Genomic DNA, 22,933 nt, shown 5'->3' on the forward strand with positions numbered 1-22,933 from the left:
ACTTTCGTATGCAGCAGTTCAGGAACCCTTCATTCAAAACAGCTTCAAAGCAGATATAAAAATCTTTCCTTGACCCTGGAACTAACCTATCAGCTTTGAGGCCCATATTCTTATGTTTGTGAATTTTAGACAGGGGGCTACAGTAGGACTTCTAAAGAAAACGTACCTGCAACCTTAATCATGGAGCAGAGTAACATGCACATTTACCTGTGGGAGCATCCTAGCTTCTGTCTCCCAATTCACTTTCAAAGCAGGACGTCAACCATATTGTATTTACTTTGGGTGGGGCAGGGCAAATGAAGAGGCTGGGTGCCGGGGAGAAAGGAGGGGAACCATGGCAGAAGATGAACAGGGAGAGGAGCTGTCAAAAGGATGTTTTCTTTTGATCTAAATCATTCTCTGTCAGCCGATTCACCATCTGATTTTGGCTCCTCTTGGTTTTTAGGGGTCTTTCGTTCCAGTTTGAATATTCAGTTTCAAATGTGCATATTTCAGCTTGAGGGCACCTTCTGTTAACTTGGCAATAGCCAATCCTGGGCTATAAATTCCTCGGCCTTCCCCTCAGTACTTCAGCCCCTGGCTTTAGAGCATATGCAGCCCAGGATACAGTTATTTCATATACAGGCAGTAAGCCCAAGTTACGCTTAAATATGCTCTCTAGAGTTCTTTGGACAGCTCCAAAGTGGATTTCTTTTTCAGTTGAGCATCAACCTAAAATTCTCACTGTCAACAACATAAATATATTAAAATGTTGTGGGTTTTTTTCTATATTTCATTCATTTTGTTTCTGTTGCTTTCTCCTTGTCATTAAAGATTTCCATTTGCCCAAATCTCTCCTCTTCTCATTTTAAACCGGGCCCTTTTTTCCAGTTAAATATGGGGATTCTTTCCTGACTTCATTTTATTTTATGATCAGCATTTCCTCTTTATAGAAAAGTCTGCTGGCTGAAAAAAGCCAGGGAGAGAACAGGGAGATGGGAAAAGTGGTTAGATCATGTCAGCAGGGCGAGGGAATTGGGAAGGCCTAGTTTAGCCCCCAAACAATTATCAAGCTGTGTGGTTACTGGGTCGTAGGTTTTGTAATGGAAAAAGATGATGACCAGAAAATAAACATGACTGTGTGTGATCATTTAACTTGCAACGAAGAGTGAAGCCAAATGAGGACAAATAATTGACTTTATTCAAACATAATTCCATCAGAATTCCAGACTGATTCCCACAGGTCTCTATTCCACTTCTCTAAAACCACCTTATAAACAACCATCAAAAACCCACAAAGAAACCCTGGGAGGTATAAATTCAGTAAAGAGGCATTTGGGAAATTAATCTATTGTGGCTAATGCTGAATAAAAATGCCACAAACAGCTGTGGTGCTGAAGTTGCACAATTCAGATAAATTAAGTAACGCAATTAACAATCCCTCATATACAGTAGAACCTCAGAGTTACAAACACCTCGGGAATGGAGGTTGTTCATAACTCTGAACAAAACATCATGGTGGTTTGTTCAAAAGTGTACAACTGAACATTGACTTCATACAGCTTTGAAACTTTACTCTGCAGAAGAAAAATGCTGCTTTACCTTTATTTTTTTTAGTAGTTTATGTTTAACCCAGTACTGTACTGTATTTGCTTTCTTTTGTCTCTGCTGCTGCCTGATTCCGGTTCCAAATGGGGTGGTCAGTTCATAACTCTGGTGTTCATAGCTCTGAGGTTCTCCTGTATATAGATATGTGCATCTGAATCCAGTTAACATTAATCACAACACTATCCACACTCATTTCCTACCGCTTTGGGCTGACATGCTGTGTGATGGCACATTTGTGGCTTGGGGTACGTCTACACAGCAAAGAAAAACCCGCAGCTGGCCTATGCGAGCTGTCTCAGGGTCACAGGGCTCAGGCTATGGGGCTGTTTCATTTCTGTGTAGACTTCCAGGCTCAGGCTGGGGTCCCACAGCCCGAGCACCAGCCCGAATACAAAGTCTACACAGCAATGAAACAACCTTGCACAAGCCAGCTGCGGGTTTGTCTTTGCTGTGTAGACGTGCCCTGTGTGTGATGGTGGTGGTTTTTTAAAATACTCTTCTTTCCTTGATACCAGTGGAGAACTATGATCATGACAGCCTGTTCTTAGGTGCTCAGGCCGGTAGAAAAGCTGCACTGAGAACAGTGTTGTACCATTGCACATTCCCTACCCCTGCTGTGGCACCTACAGCCCTGATCTTGCAAACATGTGTGTGCTTAATTTTAAATACATGCGTAATCCCACTGGGACAGAATTCTGCACCACTGAAGTCAGTGGGAATTTTGCCAGTAATGTCCATGGTGCAGGATCAGGCCCTGGATACATAAGTGTTAGTACGATTGGGGCCTATGCTTCTTTACCTCTGCACCATGCCTAGTCATCACTGGCTCTCTGCAAGCCAGCATCGGCAGTCCTGTCCAGAAATCAGTCTGCAACACAATGTGCCACCCCAGGGCCCAGAGCTGGCTAGAGCTTTTTTTTATGAGTTCAAACCAGTCTTGTCTTTTTTATTTTCCTGTGTAGCATTATTTTTACAAGCTATCAAGGGATATGACAGGCAGCGCAAAACTTGTAGACTGCTTTGAACTTTGAAACAGCTCAGTCTCACTCCGAGGCTGGAAAGGCAACTGAGGTTGTAATGCCCTCAGCAGAAATGTGAAAAGAAGGGGATTTGGGATACAGTGGTGTGCTCTATGGACCCAGCTGTAAAAAGCACTTATTTCTGGGGATCTGTACTGTTCACTTTCAGACATACCCAGTCAATTTTACTCCATCTGACAGACTATGCATTTAAAAAAAAAAAGTAAAATTGCAGAGAGAGAGAGTTTCTAAGGTTAGGGTGATTTGCTTAATCAAAAAGAAAAGCAGTACTTGTGGTACCTTAGAGAATAACCAACTTATTTATTTATTTATTTATTGGGTATTTTCCACTGAATGCATCTGATGAAGTGAGCTGTAGCTCACGAAAGCTTATGCTCAAATACATTTGTTAGTCTCTCAGGTGCTACAAGTACTCCTTTTCTTTTTACAGATACTGTAGTCTGCCAGGAATGAGATCCAGGAGAGAAATGTAGCATCCCAATATACCCTGGGGCTGTTCCGTGGCAGCTGATTGAGACAGACCATTTCCTAATCTCTGTTGGGGATGCCAGGCTTATAAATACAGCATATACCTCATTTTCCACAAAACCGGTAGAGCCAAATTATGACGGACCCTGCATGAGTGCACTAGATGGGGAGAGCAGCTATAATTCGGCTGCAGGCACCCAGAGGAGCACACTAGCCAGATTTGGGGAGAGGACTCTGCCTTCCCTCTTGTGTCTCCCTCCCCATTCCACACTGGGAGAAGCCCTGGCTAACCCGTCACCAAGGGAGTCTTGCATCTCATTGCTCTGACCTCAGCCCCACTGGGTGCATAAGGCTTTGCAAAAGCATAATAAGCCAGATCCTTAACTGATGCAGCTTGGAGTAGCTCCACTGAATGATTTAAACCAGCTGGGGATCTGTTCCTGTGCTGTGTGGCCCTGCGTCTCCCCAACTCAGTTCAGATCCCGAGGAGCCATAGTGAGCCCTATGATTTTAGTTAACATTAAAATGATGAATTTACATCTTTTCCAGCCACTCGTTTCTGGGGGCGGGGAGGGGAGTTCTTTCTAAGACTAGCATTACTTTGGATTAAATAAAGTCCTAGGATTAGAATTCTAGGTATCATTCCAGGGAGTCTAAGCACAAACACACTTTGCTCTGCACTGAAGCATTAGCAATTGAAAACCCCCTCTGGAGAGTTCAGTTTTTCATGGAACACACTCATACTTTAAAAAAAAACCTCGAATTTATGGAAAAGGAGGATAAAGGAGATATTGAACGTGTTTAAGCAACATCTAGAGAACTTAAAAGAATCATTTGTCACTGTCTGATGCTAAGTGACGGTGGCACTTGATAACTTGTAAGAGTTTTGGATAAATACTTCATGATCCTTCCATAAACTACTAGATGTCCCATAAATTGCTGTAGCAATAGAATTTAAAAACCCAAGTGCAAGTGGGACATTACAATTTGTGTCTTTCCCTGGCACCTTCTAAACTCAATGTTATGTTTTCTCTTTCAGGCCGTGTATATGTTCTACGCTTTGGCAATTGTCTGTGATGATTTCTTTGTCCCTTCATTGGAAAAGATTAGTGAAGTAAGTATTTGTAGATGTTTCTTGCATGTCACTTTAGTAGCAATTTCCCTTGAAAACCTCAAGATGTGTCCATAGTAGATAGCATTATATTACAGTTTCTCATTTGGGTTTTTTTTTAAAAAAAATTTAATGGGTAAGAAAACAGATGTTGTGTTTACATTGAATTATAATATCGCTAAATGATTGGTTCCGCTTTGTGCATTTCTGTTACGGGCGCCTGCATGTGCATTTCTTAGTGGACAAATAATATTTATAGGGTACCCTTATAAAGCTTGTGATTGCCACTTCAATAACAATAAGAACAGTTATATCTGCAGAGCACCCCTCTCTTTAGCAAATAAAGCATAAATACTATGTAGTTAAAAACATACCTTAAGAAGTACCCAGGAAAAACGGTCTTGTGGTTAAGTTGCTCAATTGGGACTCAGAAGTTCAGTTCCTGGCTCTGTAACAAACTTCTTGTGAGAGATCTTGGGCAAGTCGCCTACCCTTTCTGTGCCCCACAGGTTATTGACGTTTATTCTCTCCCAGCATTTGGTTGTCTTATCTATTTAATTTACAAGCTCTTCAAGGCAGGGACTGTCCCTTAGTACATGTTTGTTCAGCATCTTGCAAAATGCGTTCCCAGTTTTGGCTGTGACCTCTAAGTGCTACTGAAATAAAAATTATAGTAATACATTTCTAAAAATACAATATAGCATACTATAATTCTGACAAAGATGGCCAACAATTGCATATTTTTAACCTTCTGATGAAAAATATCTGTTTGAGCCTGGATTACATTAAAATAGAAATTTTTCCAGTAAAAGCCAAATTTTAAAATTTGCAAAATTACAGTTCTTCCAGCTTCTCAAACTTCTGCACTCTAAATTCTGAGAAACTTCCTGTAAATCATTCCATCAGCTGCACTGGCCAATTCTTGGGGGGAAAATGAGAGAAATTAAGATGCACCTTGACTTTGACATGAAAATGTTGATTCACTGGATACTTCCAATTTGAAATGATGTTTTAAACCCTCTCTGCATCACATTGGATCAAACAGGTCACCCAAAGGGGCAGAGTTTGGCGAAAAGAGGACTATTTTGGTCCTACACACACCACAAATATGGATTCTTCTGCCCTGACATTGATTTCAACAAAGTCTTGGTTTGGATTTAAAATTCAACAGACATGCAGCAGTCTCCTTATCTGTGTAGTCACTGGGCAGATGGAGGGATATCTGTGCTCCTCCTGCTTGGCTAAGAATTGCACACATCCTGTTACTTTTGCTACCTTGGTCCCCACCCCAATCAGCTTCTCTTCTCCACCCACCTGCTGTCTTGTCTTTTAAACTGTGAGATCTTTGGGGCAGAGCCTTTCATTTTCTATGTTTTACAGCACCTAGCATTGGGAGCCCTGAGCTCGCCGGCCTATACACGCTACTGCAATATGAATGTATAATAACCATAATGATTAATGGTAAAAAATTCTGCTGAGTGCATGTCACAATGCAGACTTCAGTTTAAAACACTGGGCCAGATCCTCAGCTGATATAAATTAGGAGCTATGGTTGATTTACATTAGCTGAGGCTCTGATCCCTTATTTGGATTTCAGACCTCCCTGCAAGATTCTAATTCCATTATAAATTGTTCAGCAGCAAGGAAAGCTGCTCTCACACATTTCAAGCAATTGCAAAGAAAACTGTCCCCATTTGGCTCAGGCCAGCGGGATAAAATTTTAGAAGATAAGGAGTTCTTCCCAGCCTGAATAAACACAGAAAGATAATTATTTGTTGAGCGTGGGCAGTATGTTTGAAGTGTCTTCAAGTCTTTCCCAAAGCCAATTCCATGCTACGAAATCTGTGCAGCAGGTAGAAAATACAGATTGGTTTTGCCACTTAGAGATCTTTGTCAATTGGGAAAGACACCTGCAGATCTCCCCTGATGGCAGAACCACAATTATCCATCTTCCTGAAAAGAGAGCTGCTCCTGAGCTGGGGAAGGAGGTGTGGGAGGTTAGTTGCAAAATCATTTCTATCTGACAGCTCTGATGGAAGCTGACTCATAAACTGTACTGGTGTTTCTGGTTCATCGGAATACAGCACAGCCTTGTCTCAGCAAAAAAACATGTGGATGATCAAAGGGGTGACTGGGCAACTGATCCATGCCAGAGATACAGTTGTGGTGCAGAGAAGAGGGAGTGTGGTTAAAGAAGTATTAGATAAATGTGATCATACTGCAGACCATAGCAATGTGATATAGGTTAACAACACATGTTAACCATGATTATCCAAAGATGCATCAACTTTCTCAAAAACATGAGGGGTTTTTTTTCAATATATTTGTTCTCAGCCCAAAGGTGACCTTTTTGGGACACAAAGTCCTTTCTTTCCGACGACCTCAAGCTGTTCTCGAGTTCTGTGACAGTGAAAGAAATACATGATCCTCTTTTCAGAGTTGCTCCAACTTACTTTTTTTGTCTTAATCTGAAATGACTTGTCTTTAAAACTTCCAACTTGCATGGACATAGCCTTCAGTGTTAGCATTCAGATGTTCATGGGAAAGCGATCCAGCTAACTTGGGAAGGGTCTCTACTGCCTTTTCTCCTGGCCCACTTGTCTGCCTTTTTCAGACTAAAGAGGATATAGTTTGATCACACTTTCGGATAACATCTGGTGCTGGATTCTGCTGCCCTTCCCCACACAAAGTAACTGTCTACTCCACAAGAAGTCCCGTTGAAATCAATAGGGAGGCTTTGAGAGCCAGGGATTATTCAATGTCACTAAAGGTGACAGATGTGCAACCCTACTGGGTGACGTGGTATGCTTGGTATATTTTTAGTAGGTTCTCTCACTTGTTAACTTGCAAAACTCTGTCATTGGAAAGAGGTCTTGCTGTCATTCGGTCACATTAGGGAAGTTCTATTGCCTAGGAGCTTGTAAGCACTTGGAAATTGACAGTCCACAATAGCACCTCACCTGGACATGCTTATTCCAGAATAAGAATGGCTTTTTCCGGTTTAGTTTAATCAGAATTGGAAGTATATTAATATTAGGGTTATAATAGCATATACAGGCCCCAACTGATATTACTGTGGAATAGATTTTTACCTCCTTTTCCATGTCTTTGGACTACCCAGCTTGTCATGACCATTTGAATACATTGCCTCAGATTTCTCTCCCAGGGAAGCCCCTGTTATAATAATCTGTCTTTAGGAAGTACGAACTCAAGCATAACCCTTGACTGATTATCCCTCCTCCGCAGGTATCAGCAGGGTACAGGCTGTATGTGATACGATGCGTGGATCTGTTTTTCCACTGAGCCTGGTGCAGCAGAAACTAGCCCTTTGGGAGATCTGCCTTTGTTCCTAGATGTGTCTTTCACAATATTTTTAGTCCGGGTTAGATCACTTTCAGAAAAGCTTTTTGTTCAATCAATTTGTCACGTTATTATGACAATATAACACTTTTAAGCTTCCTGCCTCCCATGGAGGCCAGACTCTGCCCACCCACCTCCTCTTCCATTGCCCCCCCATATTATATATGAAAGACTGTATGATTAGCATGTGAGGGGGGCAGAGTTAAGGGTATCTGGCACCCTTGTGAGAACATGAAGCTGTGATTGGGCTGTTAACTGAGGATTCGATTGCTTGTTCTGCATTTTTTTTGCAGAGTAAATTAACTCTCTACCTTATCTTTGCATATACATAGTTTGCTGAGGTTAATATTTATGAAGAACCCTCAGAGATTCTTGTGGTAAAAATACAATGCACCATGGGATTCTTTTCAGGTTTCAGTGGGAATTAATGGAAGATAGAGGAAAAGTGTTTAGCGCGCCTGTCAGCTGGCTTGCTCTTTGTTGTTTTAAACAACCAGTGCTGTCTAAAAAGCATTTCCTTCACATCCCACTGCCCCTCATTCCACTGCTGACCCATAGCCAGGCACGGCAGCTTACGTGTTTGGGTCTGTTTTGTGTAGAAACAAGGTAGCGGTTTGCAGCCATTTTGGAGGGGGGTCGCTTTCTAGCTTCTTCGCATAAACCAATGGGAGGTGTCAGATGGTCCCGTTGGTTTCAGTAGCTTGGTCCCACTTACTGAGCTGTCGCTCGCACCGATGGAATGGTGGGACTGCAGAAAGCATATAGGAAATAGTTAACTAAGCAGATATTTGAAAAAGGGTTATACCAATGAAATATGTACACAGTCGTGAGTGCTTTTCCTCTCAGGAAATAATGTTTCACATAAGAACAACCTCCATCTGTCTATAGCTGTGAAGGCTAGAAGTGGGCTTTGGGGTTTCTTACAGCTAAAAGAAATTTGGTAAGTATGGGTATTTTAAGAGAATGCCAGTCCCTGATTATCAGTGGAGATTTTTAGCTGCTGCTGGGTAAATCCCATACAGGGAAGTTAGCACCTTGGGTCTGGGGTAATCACACCCTTACGTACTCCACAGAGCACATGGGCAAGAACTTGGCTCCATCCCCCAACCCCCACCACGTACTGGCCAGAGTAGGTGAGAAAACATGTGTATGGGGAGGAATTGTGACTCAGAGGGGCGTCATCATGCCTCCTGGGGTGTTGCAGCTAATATGCCTTGCCCTGCACAGGGCAGTGCCCAAAGGAACAATCTAGCCCTCTGTAAATTGAGATCAGAAGGCAAAACCATCTTGCTTTATTAGGTTGAGAATGCAATATTTCCCCATGGTAACTAATGCCTCTCTGTCCTGTTGGTTCGTCCCTTCTTTCCATTTAAGCATATCAGCAATGTCCTGCTCAGACAGACATTAACTTTTTCAGCTGAATTCCTTCTCACGTGCCAGTGTTATAAACATGGATTTCATTTGTTTCTCTGCAGCGCTTGCATCTTAGTGAAGACGTGGCTGGGGCAACTTTCATGGCAGCTGGAAGCTCCGCTCCTGAGTTGTTTACATCTGTTATAGGTAACTAACTAACCAGCCATTTCTTCCTTAAACAGTTTTTAAAGGCATTAAGTACAGCTGGAGTTGCCAAATGACTCTAAGAGTTGTAATAACTCTTAACCTGTTCTCTCATGGACGCATGGAAGATTAATTGTGGTAAATCCTTATTAAGTCTAGGAGCTATATGTATAATCTCCCGGTGTGGATGAAAGAACAAACTCCTGAATTTCTGTGTTTATGTACAGTGTGCGTCACCAAGCATAATCCAGGCTCTGTGCACTGTGAATAGATTAACACGCTGCTAAATTGTACCAACACACACACAATGGCCATGTTTGTGTCCATTACAGATGACGAAGTACAGTTCGAGAATGGGCCAGTCCCATCTACACTGCAAGACAGAACAATGTTTTTAACTGTGTCAAGGGGCTACGTAGCTTGATTACAGTGTAGATAGAAATTTGAGTGCAGATCGGCGGGGGGGTTATGGTTGGTCTTGTTTTGGATGAGGGGCTGGAGCACAGGGGTGTAGCTGTGTGCACTGGAGATCTGTGCAAGCAGCTCTCCCTCATGTCCAACCAGCCCCTCCTTCTCTTCCAAGAAAGTGGTGAGAAATTCCCGACCCTCTCTGTGACACATACAAGGGCATGCTGTTAGGGCTGGTGGAGGCTGCTGGCTTGTGAAGCTGTGGATTCAAAACCTTCATAGGGAGAGATTAGTTGAGAGCTTTAAAAAATTGTCCTTCATCCCACCAGAAGGCTCAGTTTAGGAGAGAAGGATGCATAGCCATATTGCTTAAGGCACTGCTGGAAGGTGCTCAGATACTACCTTGATGAGCACAGTGTAGAACAGAGGATCTGAGGGCTCCCTCACAGCAGCACTTTGCTTATGGGGGGCAGAATAGAGGGCTATCCTATTGCAGCAATGCTCAAGAGTGAGGGGCTTCTTTCTTCTACACAATTGGTTCAGAATCGGCAGAACCTGCTCGTTTCAACCAAGTTTCACCACTGCTGTTGTTAGCACGGTCCTAGCAGTGGTTCCTTTGACCGCTGGGGACAGGGATTTTGGTCTGAGAATCATGCTGGACTGACGGAAGTGTGTAGCCCTCTTTATACCCATCTGTGCAGCAAGAGAGTAATTAACCACTGGCGCAACTTACCAAAGGTTGTGGCAGAGTCTCCATCACTGGAAATATTTTAATCAAGATTGGATGTTTCTCTAAAAGATCTGCTCTCATTCAACCACAGCTGTTGGACTTGAAACTGGAATTCATTCAGGGAAGTCCTATGGCCTGCATTATACAGGAGGTCAGACAACATGATCCCTTCTGGAATTAAAATCTGTTCACCTAAAATTGACCAAAATGGGGACCGTGCTATCGTAAAAGGGTAAGATGGTTTCAACATGATTTGGCTGTGCAGGTGGGACCATGTTCCAACATGGTCAGGTCACTACTTTGTTATAACACAGTCCCCGGCTTGGTAGAATGAGCCCGTTGTGTAGCATGGTTCTGAGGGGAAAAAATCCCAGGCCACAATGATCAGGGAAACTCTTCCAGACCCCTGCTAGCAACAGCTGAATTTCAACAGACTCATAGCTAGCAGGTGACGTTAGCTGGTTATTTTTTATTCGCTGACATTTATTTCTATGGTACCCATTACTGTAGCACTTTTGATAACACATTCTTACTAATCCTATCAAAGAGCCAGATTGTGCCTCCTTATTCACCCTTTAACTTTCCTCCACAAGTTGTCCTATTAAATTTGAGTCAAAGTGGCAGAATCAGGCAAATGACTACAGTAGAACCTCAGAGTTATGAACACCAGTTACATACTTACCGATCAACCACACACCTCATTTGGAACTGGAAGTATGCAATCAGGCAGCAGCAGAGACCAAAAAAAATAAAATGCAAAGACAGTACAGAACTAAACTAAACTAAATTACTAAAAAAATAAAGGGAAAGTTTAAAAAAAGATTGGACAAGGTAAGGAAACTGTGTCTGTGCTTGTTTCATTTAAATTAAGATGGTTAAAAGCAGCATTTTTCTTCTGCATAGTAAAGTTTCAAAGCTGTATTAAGTCATTATTCAGTTGTTGTAAACTTTTGAAAGAACAACCATAATGTTTGTTCAGAGTTATGAACATTTCAGGGTTACGAACAACCTCCATTCCTGAGGTGTTTGTAACTCTGAAGTTCTACTGTATACAGCAGCGGGGTGCAGTTTTTTGGAGTAGTATCCCTGTTCTTTGCGACTTACATGGTTTGCCTTGAACTTGTGTTTCAGGTGTTTTTATCACAAAAGGAGACGTAGGAGTCGGAACCATTGTTGGCTCTGCCGTATTCAACATTCTCTGTATAATCGGTGTGTGTGGCCTTTTCGCAGGACAGGTAAGAGCAACTAACGAGTTCCACAAGGTTCTTAGTTCCATTGGTTCTCCATATAGCCCAGCAAAATACCAGTGCAAGTCAGCAGTTCATGCAGACTGAGGTTTCCATTCATGGCGGGGGGGGAAGATATGGGTGTGCAAAATACAGAGGAGCTTTATTTAATTGGGGGTCTGAAGACAGCTTTGGGGACAACAGCAACAGCGTGGAAGGGAACTGCGAGTAAGCAATACTGCTGCCGAAGTAGTTGGTTCAGAAATAAATGAGGGAGAAGGGAGGAAAAGCTACATTTCTTGGAAGTTTTGAGTCTCGACTTTAGCGGAAGGAACAGCAGGTCTGAAGACCATTCTCCAGCATCATGTGAAAAGAAAAAAAGAAATAGGGTGCAAGTGAGACATATTTTAGGGCTTGAGCTTGCACTCGTTGAACTCAGTGACCCACAGAAATATGACATCCTTCCCTTCTTCCCTGTTTTCACTCTTATTTACATTCTTCCCCCACTTTCCCTTCATTTAGTGCAGGCTAATTGAGGCTTCTCTGTCACCAGCTGTGACAGGACTGAATTAGTAGCCAGTAAGGTCTTTGAGGTTTGGTTGCAGATAACTTTTGTGTTTCTCACCATTTCATACAAAGATATCGATAACCCCATCCTGTGTGTCAGATCCTAGTCGCTAAAACAAATCTGAAGTTATAGAAGGAATGCAGCAAATGAGATGAAAATATCTTACAAACAACATCTTATAAGCAGCTGCATGTCAGCTGTATTGGCATCTTAGATGACAGCTGCAAACACTGGGAATGTTTATGGCAGAGAGGACAGGGCTTTATCAGCAGTAAGACCTTGCCTATGGAATGCAATCCCACCAGAAATAAATGAGCCCAGATCTCACCTCTTTCAGATCAGAGAGGAAGAAACGTCTCTTCCCACAGCAACAAGAGCACAATGGCCTTGCAGCACCTCACTCCAGTTAAATTAATAATAATTTAAAAGAATGTCTTGTTCTTTTCATACAATCAGACCTTGTACTCAAAGGGTGGAAAGGAAAACACCATTGGGCCAGATCCTCAAGTGGTGTAAATCGCCATATCTCTGTAGAAGTCCATGGAGCTAGGCTGTTTTATGCCAGCTAAGGACCTGGCCATATGGTCTTGACAGAGTTTTCTTCTGTTTTGTCCCACGAAGGATGGTGGTGGCTGCACTATAAAAACCTAGACAGATTCAATTCAGACTTTATGAAACAGGTTTCAGATCATTAAGGGGGTTGGAAATATTATACGTAGGCAACCCTATGGTTTCATTTTAAAAATGCTTCTTAAATCTGACATTCTTCCCTGGCTCAAGACAAGAGTAATTTCCTACCTGCTCCTCTGTCATTCTGGCAGGTGCAGGTGGCAATGCCCGTTGTTAAGTTGCCTGACATTTTCCATTACAAGTCCCTGTTTTCAGTTGCTTATAACATTTCCAAACATTAACCATTTGGGTTGAAAATTTCCATGTTGGGTATCTGCTTCAGGCTAATTTTTTACTTATTTTACTTATGTTTTTAATTTAACAAAAACAGTTCAGCCATTTTTGAGAATGAGATAGGGGCACAATAGATTGTGCCCACATTAAAAAAAATGTACAGCCTTTTCACTGAGAAGCGCTAGTGCCCCCATGTTTTAAATGCTTTGTGCATGTCAGACTACCTACAATTTCTTGAATTATCCATCCGAACTTAAAGTAATTATGTTGTGAGATTTGAGTTCCTGTCTGAATTAGATAGGTGATTGACTCTGTGTAATTAAATATCTGAGTATTGCAGTTTGCAGAAATGCCAAATATTTTCATATTCTTTAAAGTGAGCTGTAGCTCACGAAAGCTCATGCTCAAATAAATTGGTTAGTCTCTAAGGTGCCACAAGTCCTCCTTTTCTTTTTGCGAATACAGACTAACACGGCTGTTACTCTGAAACCTGCCATTTGAAATGTCACTGTATGATCCTGTATATAAATGGGAAGTGAAGAACAATAGTGCAGGCAATACAAGGCAATGGGTCAATTAACTCTGAAAGACCAGACAGGGAGAAGGGGATTGGATACCTGGATCAGTACGAGAAAGTGAGCAGGGAGTTTGAGTTTTCACCGGAAAGTTTGGAATCCAGCTTTTATCATTTTTTTCAAGATGAAACTGGATATCTTCACTATTAGAAAGATTTTGTGGATAAGCTGTGCAGCTGGCATGTTCTGTAGATGGATTCCCTGAAGGAACATGCAGTTTAAAGCTCGCTACGTGTGCTCAGTGTTTAAGTGGCACCATTGTGACTTGTACTGTGAAAGCCCATATGATTCAGGCCAATTATTAATTACCAAAGCTTTCCCAGGGCATTGAGCAATGTTCCCTGGAGGTGTTCTCTTTTAATCAGTAGGAATTTTTCTCAGTCAGGTTGCCATGAACAACATTCAAACGGATGGAGATTAACTGTGCAACACGATGACCTAGGAACAACCAAATATTTCTTCTCACTGTATTTCCCGGCATTGTTGTCCAGCAGTCTGGAACCTATTCCGAAAATGCAATCACAAACCAGAATTCTAGATGGAAAGAAGTCTGAAAGTCCAGAAAAAATTGCACTATTTTGGGAGCCCCTTGGATTCTTTTTTAAAAAGACCTAACTTAGAACCAAAATGTTCTTATAACTGTCTCAACTCTCCTCCACCCTCCCACACTGGATACATTTCAGAAGCTCAGGAGGGACTTGGCTGCACTAAATAATTCAGTATGTGGTCTAGTGACTACAGAATTAGGAGTGTGGATCTCTACTTGTTCTTTAAAGGTGTTTAGGAGGCTAACTCCCATTAATTTCAATGGAAGTTAAGTGTAACACCGACAGACCCCAGTCATTGGTGGGCAGGATTGAACCTGGGATCTCTGGAGGTAAATGCATGAGCTAAAAGCCACAGGGCCTTAGCGAAGGCTGTAGCAGACTCATTAATCTCTCTAAGTGGTCTCGGTGCCACTAGATGGGACAGAACACCACACCAAAGCCATGTGTGGGTTACATACTTCCCCTAGCTGAGGAAGCACATCCCGAACTTCAGAGACTTTCCAGCTGAAATCCTGGATGAGCCCCCACTTGTAACACCACTAGACCCCTGTCATCGGCAGGCAGGATCGAACCTGGGATCTCTGAAGCTTAGTGCATGAGCCTTTACCGGATGAGCTAAAAGCCACATGGCCCGTAGCTAAGCCTGTAGCAGACTCATTAATCTCTCTCTAAGTGGTCTCGGTGCCACTAGATGGGACAGAGCACCACACCCAAGCGGTGTGTGGGTTACATAAGCACCTTAAACATCCCTAAAAATTAGACCTTTAACCTTTGTTTGCTTAAGTTTTTTCATCTGTAAGAGAGCAGGTACAACCGTACTTACTGTAACAGGGTAGCTGGCCCCTTAAATGAAATTGGGCTCAGTTCCCCTTTTCCTGTCCAGGTGCTGAGCCAATTAAGAGGGTGAGGCCTGGGGTGGTGCTACATGAGGCCTGGTGAGAAAGAATGTTAGAGCAGATTGAGTCAGTCAGGAAATGTCAGCTCTTAGAGAGAAAAGGGGTTCCTGGGAGAGGTCTGAAAGCGGGGGAGAAGTAAGAGGGATTTGCTGGCTGGCATCCCTGAGCCAGGACCAGAGGGCGGAAGACAGGAGGAGCAGCAGCAGCAACTGAGGGAGATGCCTGCTGGCTCTAAGCTGGAGAGTCAGAGCAGAGGGCTGAAGGAAAGAGGAGTAGCAGAGGGGGTTCCCTGCTGACTTCCCTTTGCCAGAGAGCTGGACTCCAGAGGAACCATGACAGGCTTCCAGCAGAGTGGCTGTGCGAGCTCCTGCTGGTAAGAGCGGGGTTGTGCCCCAGAAGGAAGGGCTGGGGCGGCAATCCTAGCAGAGGGACAGAAGAGGACGGTTGAAGAGTCCAGTGGTGGTGAAAGATGCCGGGATGGTGAGATTGAAGCTGGGTTCTAAAGAATACAAGTGCTGGGGGATATAGACTATGTTTGGGGACATTTGCTTATGGACTGTTTGCGCTAAGTGTTAGTTAATAAACTTGGTTGATGGATTGAAAGATAAGTTCGTATGGAGGTAGTGGGGACCTAAAAAGGAAACTGAAGTGAGGTGCCACTTGCAGGACGGCCCTGAGGCTACTTGTATACACTTAGTTCATGAAGCAGTTCTGGCCATTACCTTCCAAAGCGCTTTGAAATCCTCAGATGAAAGGGAGTGTAGCAAAGCGAACTATTATTTCCAGATCGTGAGAATTTGGGGGTAGAACGTCAATGGATGGGTTTTCGAAAAGTGCTCAGCTTTGGCCTAACGCTGCTTCCATTGAAGTTAGGGAGAGTGTGACCATCCGCTAAATGGGAGCAGAGTTAATCCGACACTGAATGCTTTTGAAAATCCTCTGCTAGCTTTTTGCAAGGCTTTGTAAATTTGACCAAGGATACGGATTCAGTTTCTGCTGAAGAACACAGTATTTTGTGGTAAACATGGCCAAAATTAAGTGTTTCCCCAGATTTGTCCAATAATGAAATGCTGTATATTCTCAAAGATCTTCCAAAACGGACGATATGTATCGGAAGAAAAGGAGAGTAGACTTTTGGTTTTGGTGTTGTAGCACACACATCTCAGATGCCTCTTCACATGGCTTATGTTAAGTGAGGGAAATGAAACTTTACAAGGCAGCTTTTTCTATGCCAATTTCAGTCCCACAATGTTCATGTGAGCTTCAAATTCAGGAATTAACCAACTAACCCATCCCTACTCAACATTCCTTTCCAACTGTGGCAGTTAATAGCCAGTATGGACATAGGGTTTAACTATCCTCTCTGATCATGCTGTTTACCTCAATATTATACAATTGCATCAGTGGGATAATAGACCCTGTGGGGCTGCGAATTAGGAAAAGCTGCTTTAGTTTCAGCATTTTGGTTTATTGCACTATTCCTGGTTTCTAGCACCTTTTCCTCTTTACTGTTTTTCTTAATGAGACTGTGTGCATTTAGAAACAACCATTATTCCAGCTTGTTATTGTAACCACTTGAGTGCTACCTCAGTGCCAGGCACATCACTTTGAAGAGCCAGCTTTCCATTAGGAATATGTTGTTGTGTGTTAACCTCCCTCTCCCTTGCCTGATAACTTTTCCTTACATCATCCCATGTAGCATCTAATTTACACTGTACAATCCTTGGGCCAGAGAAGCATGGCCCAGATCCTCAGATGCGGCCGAGGAGCAGTCAGCACGTGTGTGTGTGTGTCGGGGGGGGGGGGGGGGGGAATATGCTGATCTTCAGTCAATAAAATGCTTTACATACCTAGCTGCAGTTTGTCTGTGCTGTGCACTATATAACAAGCTAATAATTCTTGATGAAGTTGAATTCAAGAAGCAAAGTGGTTAATCGTTTCCTTCTTCGGGGACTTGGTCAGCTTCATCTTCGAGGGAGTGATATGGGGGCCTTGAAGGAACTTAGAGGACAGTGGAGTAATTGAAGCAACCAAAAACTAATGACCAATATGAATGGATCAAATCTTTGGCTAGCGTAAATTGGCATTGTGCCATTGATGTCATAATGTTGCTGTGAGACTGTGTATTGGAACCCCTTCTGAATCATTATACAGTAGCACATGGCAAATCCATGAGACCCAGCCGCTTCAGTGCCCTAGATGAAATCAGAACTGTTTTTTAACTATGCAGCAGTCCTTGGGGGAGCAATTTGTAATGTTGCTAAATGGAAAGAAACTGGAGAGACATTTCCAAGCATAACTCTTTGACTAAGGGATTCTCTGATATTTTTTGTTTGTTGTGAGGGATGGGGGACATAATTTAGGACCCACATAAGCAATTCAACAAGCAGCCGTGTTGTAAATTGAACGAGAATCCTTACATAGAATGTACAGGGCTGCTAATCCAGCCACAGAGCAAGAGGCTTTCCGCACATCTCAGGGAAGATGGTTCTTCAGCTAATGGCCCATCTGGGCTCTGGGTTGCTATGACCTAACCTACATAATTATAGCACTGTTGCGGCAACAGCTTTGAAATGATCACATAGCTGTTCCCTGGAAGGGAGGTCCCTGAGGTTCCATCATGTTGCACAGTGGGCATGGAAGTGCTCTGTGAGTTATTTTTCTGCACTGTTTTCCAGCAATGGGTGTGTTGTTTTATCTTCACAAAAACATAGGTAGGAACCTATGTATTATTATGATGTGTTATTTCTATTGCAATAGCACCGAGGAGCCCAAGGCATAGGCCAGGACCCGTCTTGTGCTGGGTGCTGTACGAACCCCGAACTGAATCACAATCCCCACTCCAAGCAGGATACACTCTAAATAAGCTTGCAGTCTAGGTTTACCAATGAACAGAATATGCTTAGAGAGTGAGGTATACCATACTATGGGCCAGATTTGGGCTGGCTCTTTGAGATGGACAAGTTGGGGAAGGATTCAAGGAGCGCTCTTCTCTATACAGGTCAGGCACAAATGCAGCCCCTGATGTCTTCTGAGTTCAGGGACTGTTCTGTCGTATCGTCTCTGGGGCTAGCCCTTTTAAATCGCCTGGGTCCCTGGGCAATTGCCCCCTGCTCCTCCTCTCTCCCCCCCACAACCTGTCGGCGGTCATGGTCAGGGACCATCACTTAGTTACATGGTTGTGCAATGCCACTGCAAAACAAATAATGGACAATATGCACCAAACTTCTGCCTTGGCTCCATGAATGCAGCTCGTGCTGCTGGGGAGTGCACTTCTGAGGACAGAGTCTGGCCACACAGCATGAGGTCTTATTTTGATTTCACCCAAGAGAAATGAGTTTATTTTCAGAGGACTATTTTTATAACTGTGACACTAAGTACATTCCCAGCCCTGAAGAAGAGCTCTGTGTAAGCTCAAAAGTTTGTCTCTCTCATCAACAGAAGCTGGTCCAATAAAAGATCACCTCACTCACCTTGTCTCTCTATTTTTATAAGTGAAACAAATTTGGAAAAGGAGTCCAGAATTAGCAAGTCATCAAGTATCATATTTGTCTGTCTTTTCAGAGCTGGAATGAAAGACATCTAGAAAGAGTTTGTCCAGATGTGTTTATAGGATCTTGTGATTAAAGCTGCTCAAAAAAATGGTAAAAACATTTAGAAATTTGTTAGTTTTCTTGGGGATTTTTTTTTTTATTTTAATGTCAACAAAATATTTTGAAAATGAAAAAAATGCAACCGACTTTTTATCCTTGGGAAAAGTGGATCATTGCTAGCCTATTAGTTGAGCACCTTACCTATTACAATAGAAGACCTAGGAATGATTATTATTTCATTAGTAGATCTCAAAGCACTTTATAAAGGAGATTAGTATCATTACCCCTATTTTACTGATAGGGAAACTGAGGCACAGAGCCATGAAATGACTTACTCAGGGTTACCCAGCAGGCCGGTAGCAGAAATGGGACTAGAACCCAGGTCTCCGGAGTCTCAGACTGTGGTCTAGGCAACACTGCCTTTTATATTCTTTATTATGAAGTAGCTTAGTCATGGTCCCTCTTCTGCCCGGAGGCTGCACTTTACTGTAGGGGAAAGAGGCTGGCTGTGTTCTCCCCACAGCACCCTCCAAAAGCCAGGCCTGACGTCCCATGATGGGAGAAGGCTGGGGTAGGGTTTCATGGTACAAAGGCAACAAGAAGATAGTAGGAAGAAATGCTTCACCTAGGAGGGAGCTTTTGGAATTTGAATAGGCTAGTAGAATATTCAAATATAATTATTAGTGTAAAATAGCATTTGGGAGTGAACAACTGACATCCTAAGCCAGTGCAATAATTCAACAGACTTCCTTTTGCTTTCTTTATTTACGTATTGAACGTGGATTTTCTAAGGTAGCTAAGGCCCCAGTCCCGCCAGTGACTCCATCAAGACGCAATCTGGCACTCTCCCATTGGTTTCCATTGCTTACAGAATTAGGGCTTAACAGATAAGGATAGAATCTCTAGCCTACCCAATTCTTCCTTGTTTTATTATGTCATCATGGCCCTACCAGATAACTAAGTGTTAATGTCATGGGCCCTTTTAAAAAACAATTCTTACACTAAAACTCAGTCACCACTGTAGATGAAAACCATGTTCAATATTGCTTGTGCTGTTTGTTCATTTCTGGCCCACCAGAAAGGACTGGGTGGACTAGAAATCAGAGCACCTTGAACAATGTCAGCGACTAAGAAGATTCATTTTGTGGCTCTCATTTTCCAGCACAGAGCTGCAATTTTTGAGTTGCAAACCCTGAAAGGAGGAGATATAAATATGAACAAAACTGCTTTCGCTGAACACTTTAAAAATAATAAAGACATTTCTATTAATATTAGGCTTTATAAGGCCCCTGCCTCCTCCCCTTGCCCCTTTTTAAAACAAAACCTAAAATTTGAAAATGCAGCCTGTGTACTGATATTTATAGGTGTACAAAAGAAGCGTCATCTCTCCCCGTCTGTCCCTAAAATTGGCTGGTTTCTTTTAGACTTCGGGGCAGAAGTGGATCTAGAGTACATCAGAGATAGTCAAGCCAGGGTGTGTTCTAGAAAAACAGAAATGTAAGATATGGTTGCCTCAAAGTGAGTCAGTTTTCTCTTCCAGTGAGTGATCTGACCCATTATAATTTAAGAACAGTGAGAATATTGTACGTAGGGGCAGTGATGAAATGAAGGGAGAGGCCCAGGGAGTTTCTGTGGGATGTAATAATACAAGAACGGGAGCCAGGCTTCCCGCTCCCCAAGACCGAACTGACCCCTGGGGGATCACAGGGCTCAGTGCCCATTGCTGGGGGCAGAGGAGGGGAGGGAAGGCTGCCTTACACCACAAGTAGGGTTCAGGGCAGAGGCTGGAACAGGTCTGCATAGCTCTGTTTCGGGCTTGAACCCCCTGCTCCAGAGCTTCACCCCACCGGGTTCCCCCACACACTCCCCCCAGCAGCTCCTGGTCCCTCCGCAGTCTGGGTGGTTCCATGGCACAGGGACTGTCTGTAGGATCATGTGCTCTGGGCCCCGCCCGTGGCTGACCCAGCCTAGCATGGAGCTGCTGAGTGAGGCCAGGCTGCTGAGCTTCCTCCATGGCTGCAAGGGCAGCCACATCTGCAACACGGAGCTGCTTGAGCCCTGCAGGCTGCTGATCCAGCAGGGGAGTTCGGGGGCAATGGGGGATTTGAGGAGATGTTGGTCCCTAGAAGAGGAAGCCCCCTGGACTCCTATTCAGTGGAGGGAGTGTCTATCTGTGCGCTGGGGATGGGGTGCCCCCGTGCATCACTGGGCCTCTCATGCCCACAGCACAGAGCGGGCCTGGCCACTGCCTCAGAGACACTGGGCACAAAATCAGTTGCTAAACGAGAATTTCAGGTGGATCTGACAACCCAGGGAGTCTCAAACATGTCTCCCCCACCCCATCACATGCTCAGCCCCAAGGCGGAACCCCCCAATCAGCCCTTCCCCCATGCCCGTTCCTTAAGAAAATTCTGATTGCCCCCCCTTGCTTGGGGGTGGTTTGGGTATATATTGTTCTCACTTTGATGAGCAGTGACATTTCCCAAGGCCTGTTACCCAAGGGCCAAGTTTTGCACAAGTGACTAGTTTCTGAGCACCCAACCTGACACACCCGAAAGCAGGGCCTGAATTTCAGAAAGTGCTGAGTGCCCCGCACTGAAGATGAGGCCTCTTTGGGCAGTGAAAAACAGAGACATCCAAAATCACTGTGTATTTTGGAAATGTATTTTGAGGCAAGAGAGAAACTCACACCCTTGAGTTACCAGACACAATCCCATTGACTGAAAGAGGATTATGCACCCAGAAAACTTTGCGTTACTTCTTCCCTAGAACCTCTACAATATCACTGAAGTAGTTTGTCACTAACACAGAGGAAGACTGAGTTTGCCTGGACAGTGCTATGTCACTCTGGGTTCTAGATATATTTTCCAAGGTGCCTCCACGGGTTCAATTCACGGCACGGTGGCATGGCTCCACAAATGTGCTAGCTACGCTGCAGGATGGGTATCGGAGAAGCTGTTTCCCTTGTCGTCTCTGTAGCTCAAGGAGCTCATGTCTATTCCGCTTCAGCTGTAGAGATCTCAAAGTCATGTATCATTAACACTATTTATTTAGCCGCTGCCTGATTTATTTGTACACTTGGGAACGAGGGAAAATGAGGAGGAGTGGGAGAAATCTGAGAACATTGTGTGCGGTGAAAGCAGGATATCAATTCCACCCTTAAGACACAAATCAGGCAACCTTTCGTGATGATGCTTGTTATACAGCAGGACAGAGATGTGAGAATGGGAGGCTTCCCTTTGAGCTGGTGGTGGATTTAATTAGGATCATTCCTTGATTGTCAGTCGCATCTGTTGAGATGTGAAGATGATGCCCCACACCATAATTCCACCCACACCTTATTTTCAGCCCCACTGTCCTCCACTGTACGCTCGTCTGTGGACCTGTGCCTCCTTCTTACCTCCTTCCTCCAACCCTCTCCTCATCCTTGGCTAGAATGGTGTAGAATTTTTGCAAGCACACAGCATTGGTCTAACTCTGCTGGCATTAACGCCAGTAGGAGTTATACCCATTCGCTTCAATGGGAGCATCTCAACGGGATTCCCCACCCTGACCTGCAACTTTGCTGTGGTCTTCATTGCCTGTCTACTGATGTTCCTCAATATTCACCCAAAATAGAGAAAGCAGCTGTAATAGCATGAGCTATAGACAGCTCATGGTGTTGTCATATGTAGAAGAATTCTTACATATATCATACAGCTTGCATTTGTTAACTAGGCACCTAGCAGCTGGTTTCTTGTTACACCACTGAACCGTTCTCTGCGATGAGACAGGAGAGTGTTCTGAATGGCATTAGAGGCTTGCACTTGCAGTCATGTGCCGGAGATTCTACAGTTGTTATCCGGTTGTTCAGCGGTGACATTGTTTTTCTAATTGTGGGTATTTCATAGATTCATAGACTCTCAGGCCAGAAGGGACCATTGTGATCATCTAGTCTGACCTCCTATATAACACAGGCTATAGGAATTGAATTAATTCCTGTTTTAACTAGAGCGTATCTCCTAGAAAAGCATCCAGTTTTGATTTTAACATTCCATCCGATTGAGAATCCACCACATCCTTCGGTAAGTTTTTCCAATGTTTAATTAACCTCACTGTTAAAAATTTGAATCGTATTTCTAGTCTAAATTTGTCTAGCTTCAGCTTCCAGCCATTGGATGTCATACCTGTTCCTTCAAGGCTCTCTCAGATAACTGTGTTGAACTACCTAATTTGTTAGGGTGGATAAGCAGTGCCTACTTACCCAGAATCTTTCAACTGCCCCATTCAGAGGTAGCCCAGTTCATTGCATTAATCTTATTAGTCTGTCTCTCACTGAAACTCCTCAGAACCTAATGGTAAATTTTCATTATTGTGTCTAAGA

The 22,933-nt window shown here is 43.5% G+C and overlaps 1 protein-coding gene across 2 annotated transcripts in view; it reads left to right on the top strand.

Moving 5' to 3' along the window:
- Nucleotides 1-22,933, top strand: part of SLC24A3 (solute carrier family 24 member 3) — a 330,004-nt gene that overhangs the window by 221,257 nt on the left and 85,814 nt on the right. For both annotated transcript variants that reach the window (XM_037896225.2, XM_037896224.2), the window contains exons 4-6: nucleotides 4,135-4,209; nucleotides 9,042-9,126; nucleotides 11,393-11,496. In XM_037896225.2, coding sequence (XP_037752153.1) covers nucleotides 4,135-4,209; nucleotides 9,042-9,126; nucleotides 11,393-11,496 — 264 coding nt within the window. The remainder of the gene's footprint in view (nucleotides 1-4,134; nucleotides 4,210-9,041; nucleotides 9,127-11,392; nucleotides 11,497-22,933) is intronic.

This window comes from Chelonia mydas, chromosome 3, assembly GCF_015237465.2.
Source record: "Chelonia mydas isolate rCheMyd1 chromosome 3, rCheMyd1.pri.v2, whole genome shotgun sequence".
NCBI classification, from domain to species: domain Eukaryota; kingdom Metazoa; phylum Chordata; order Testudines; family Cheloniidae; genus Chelonia; species Chelonia mydas.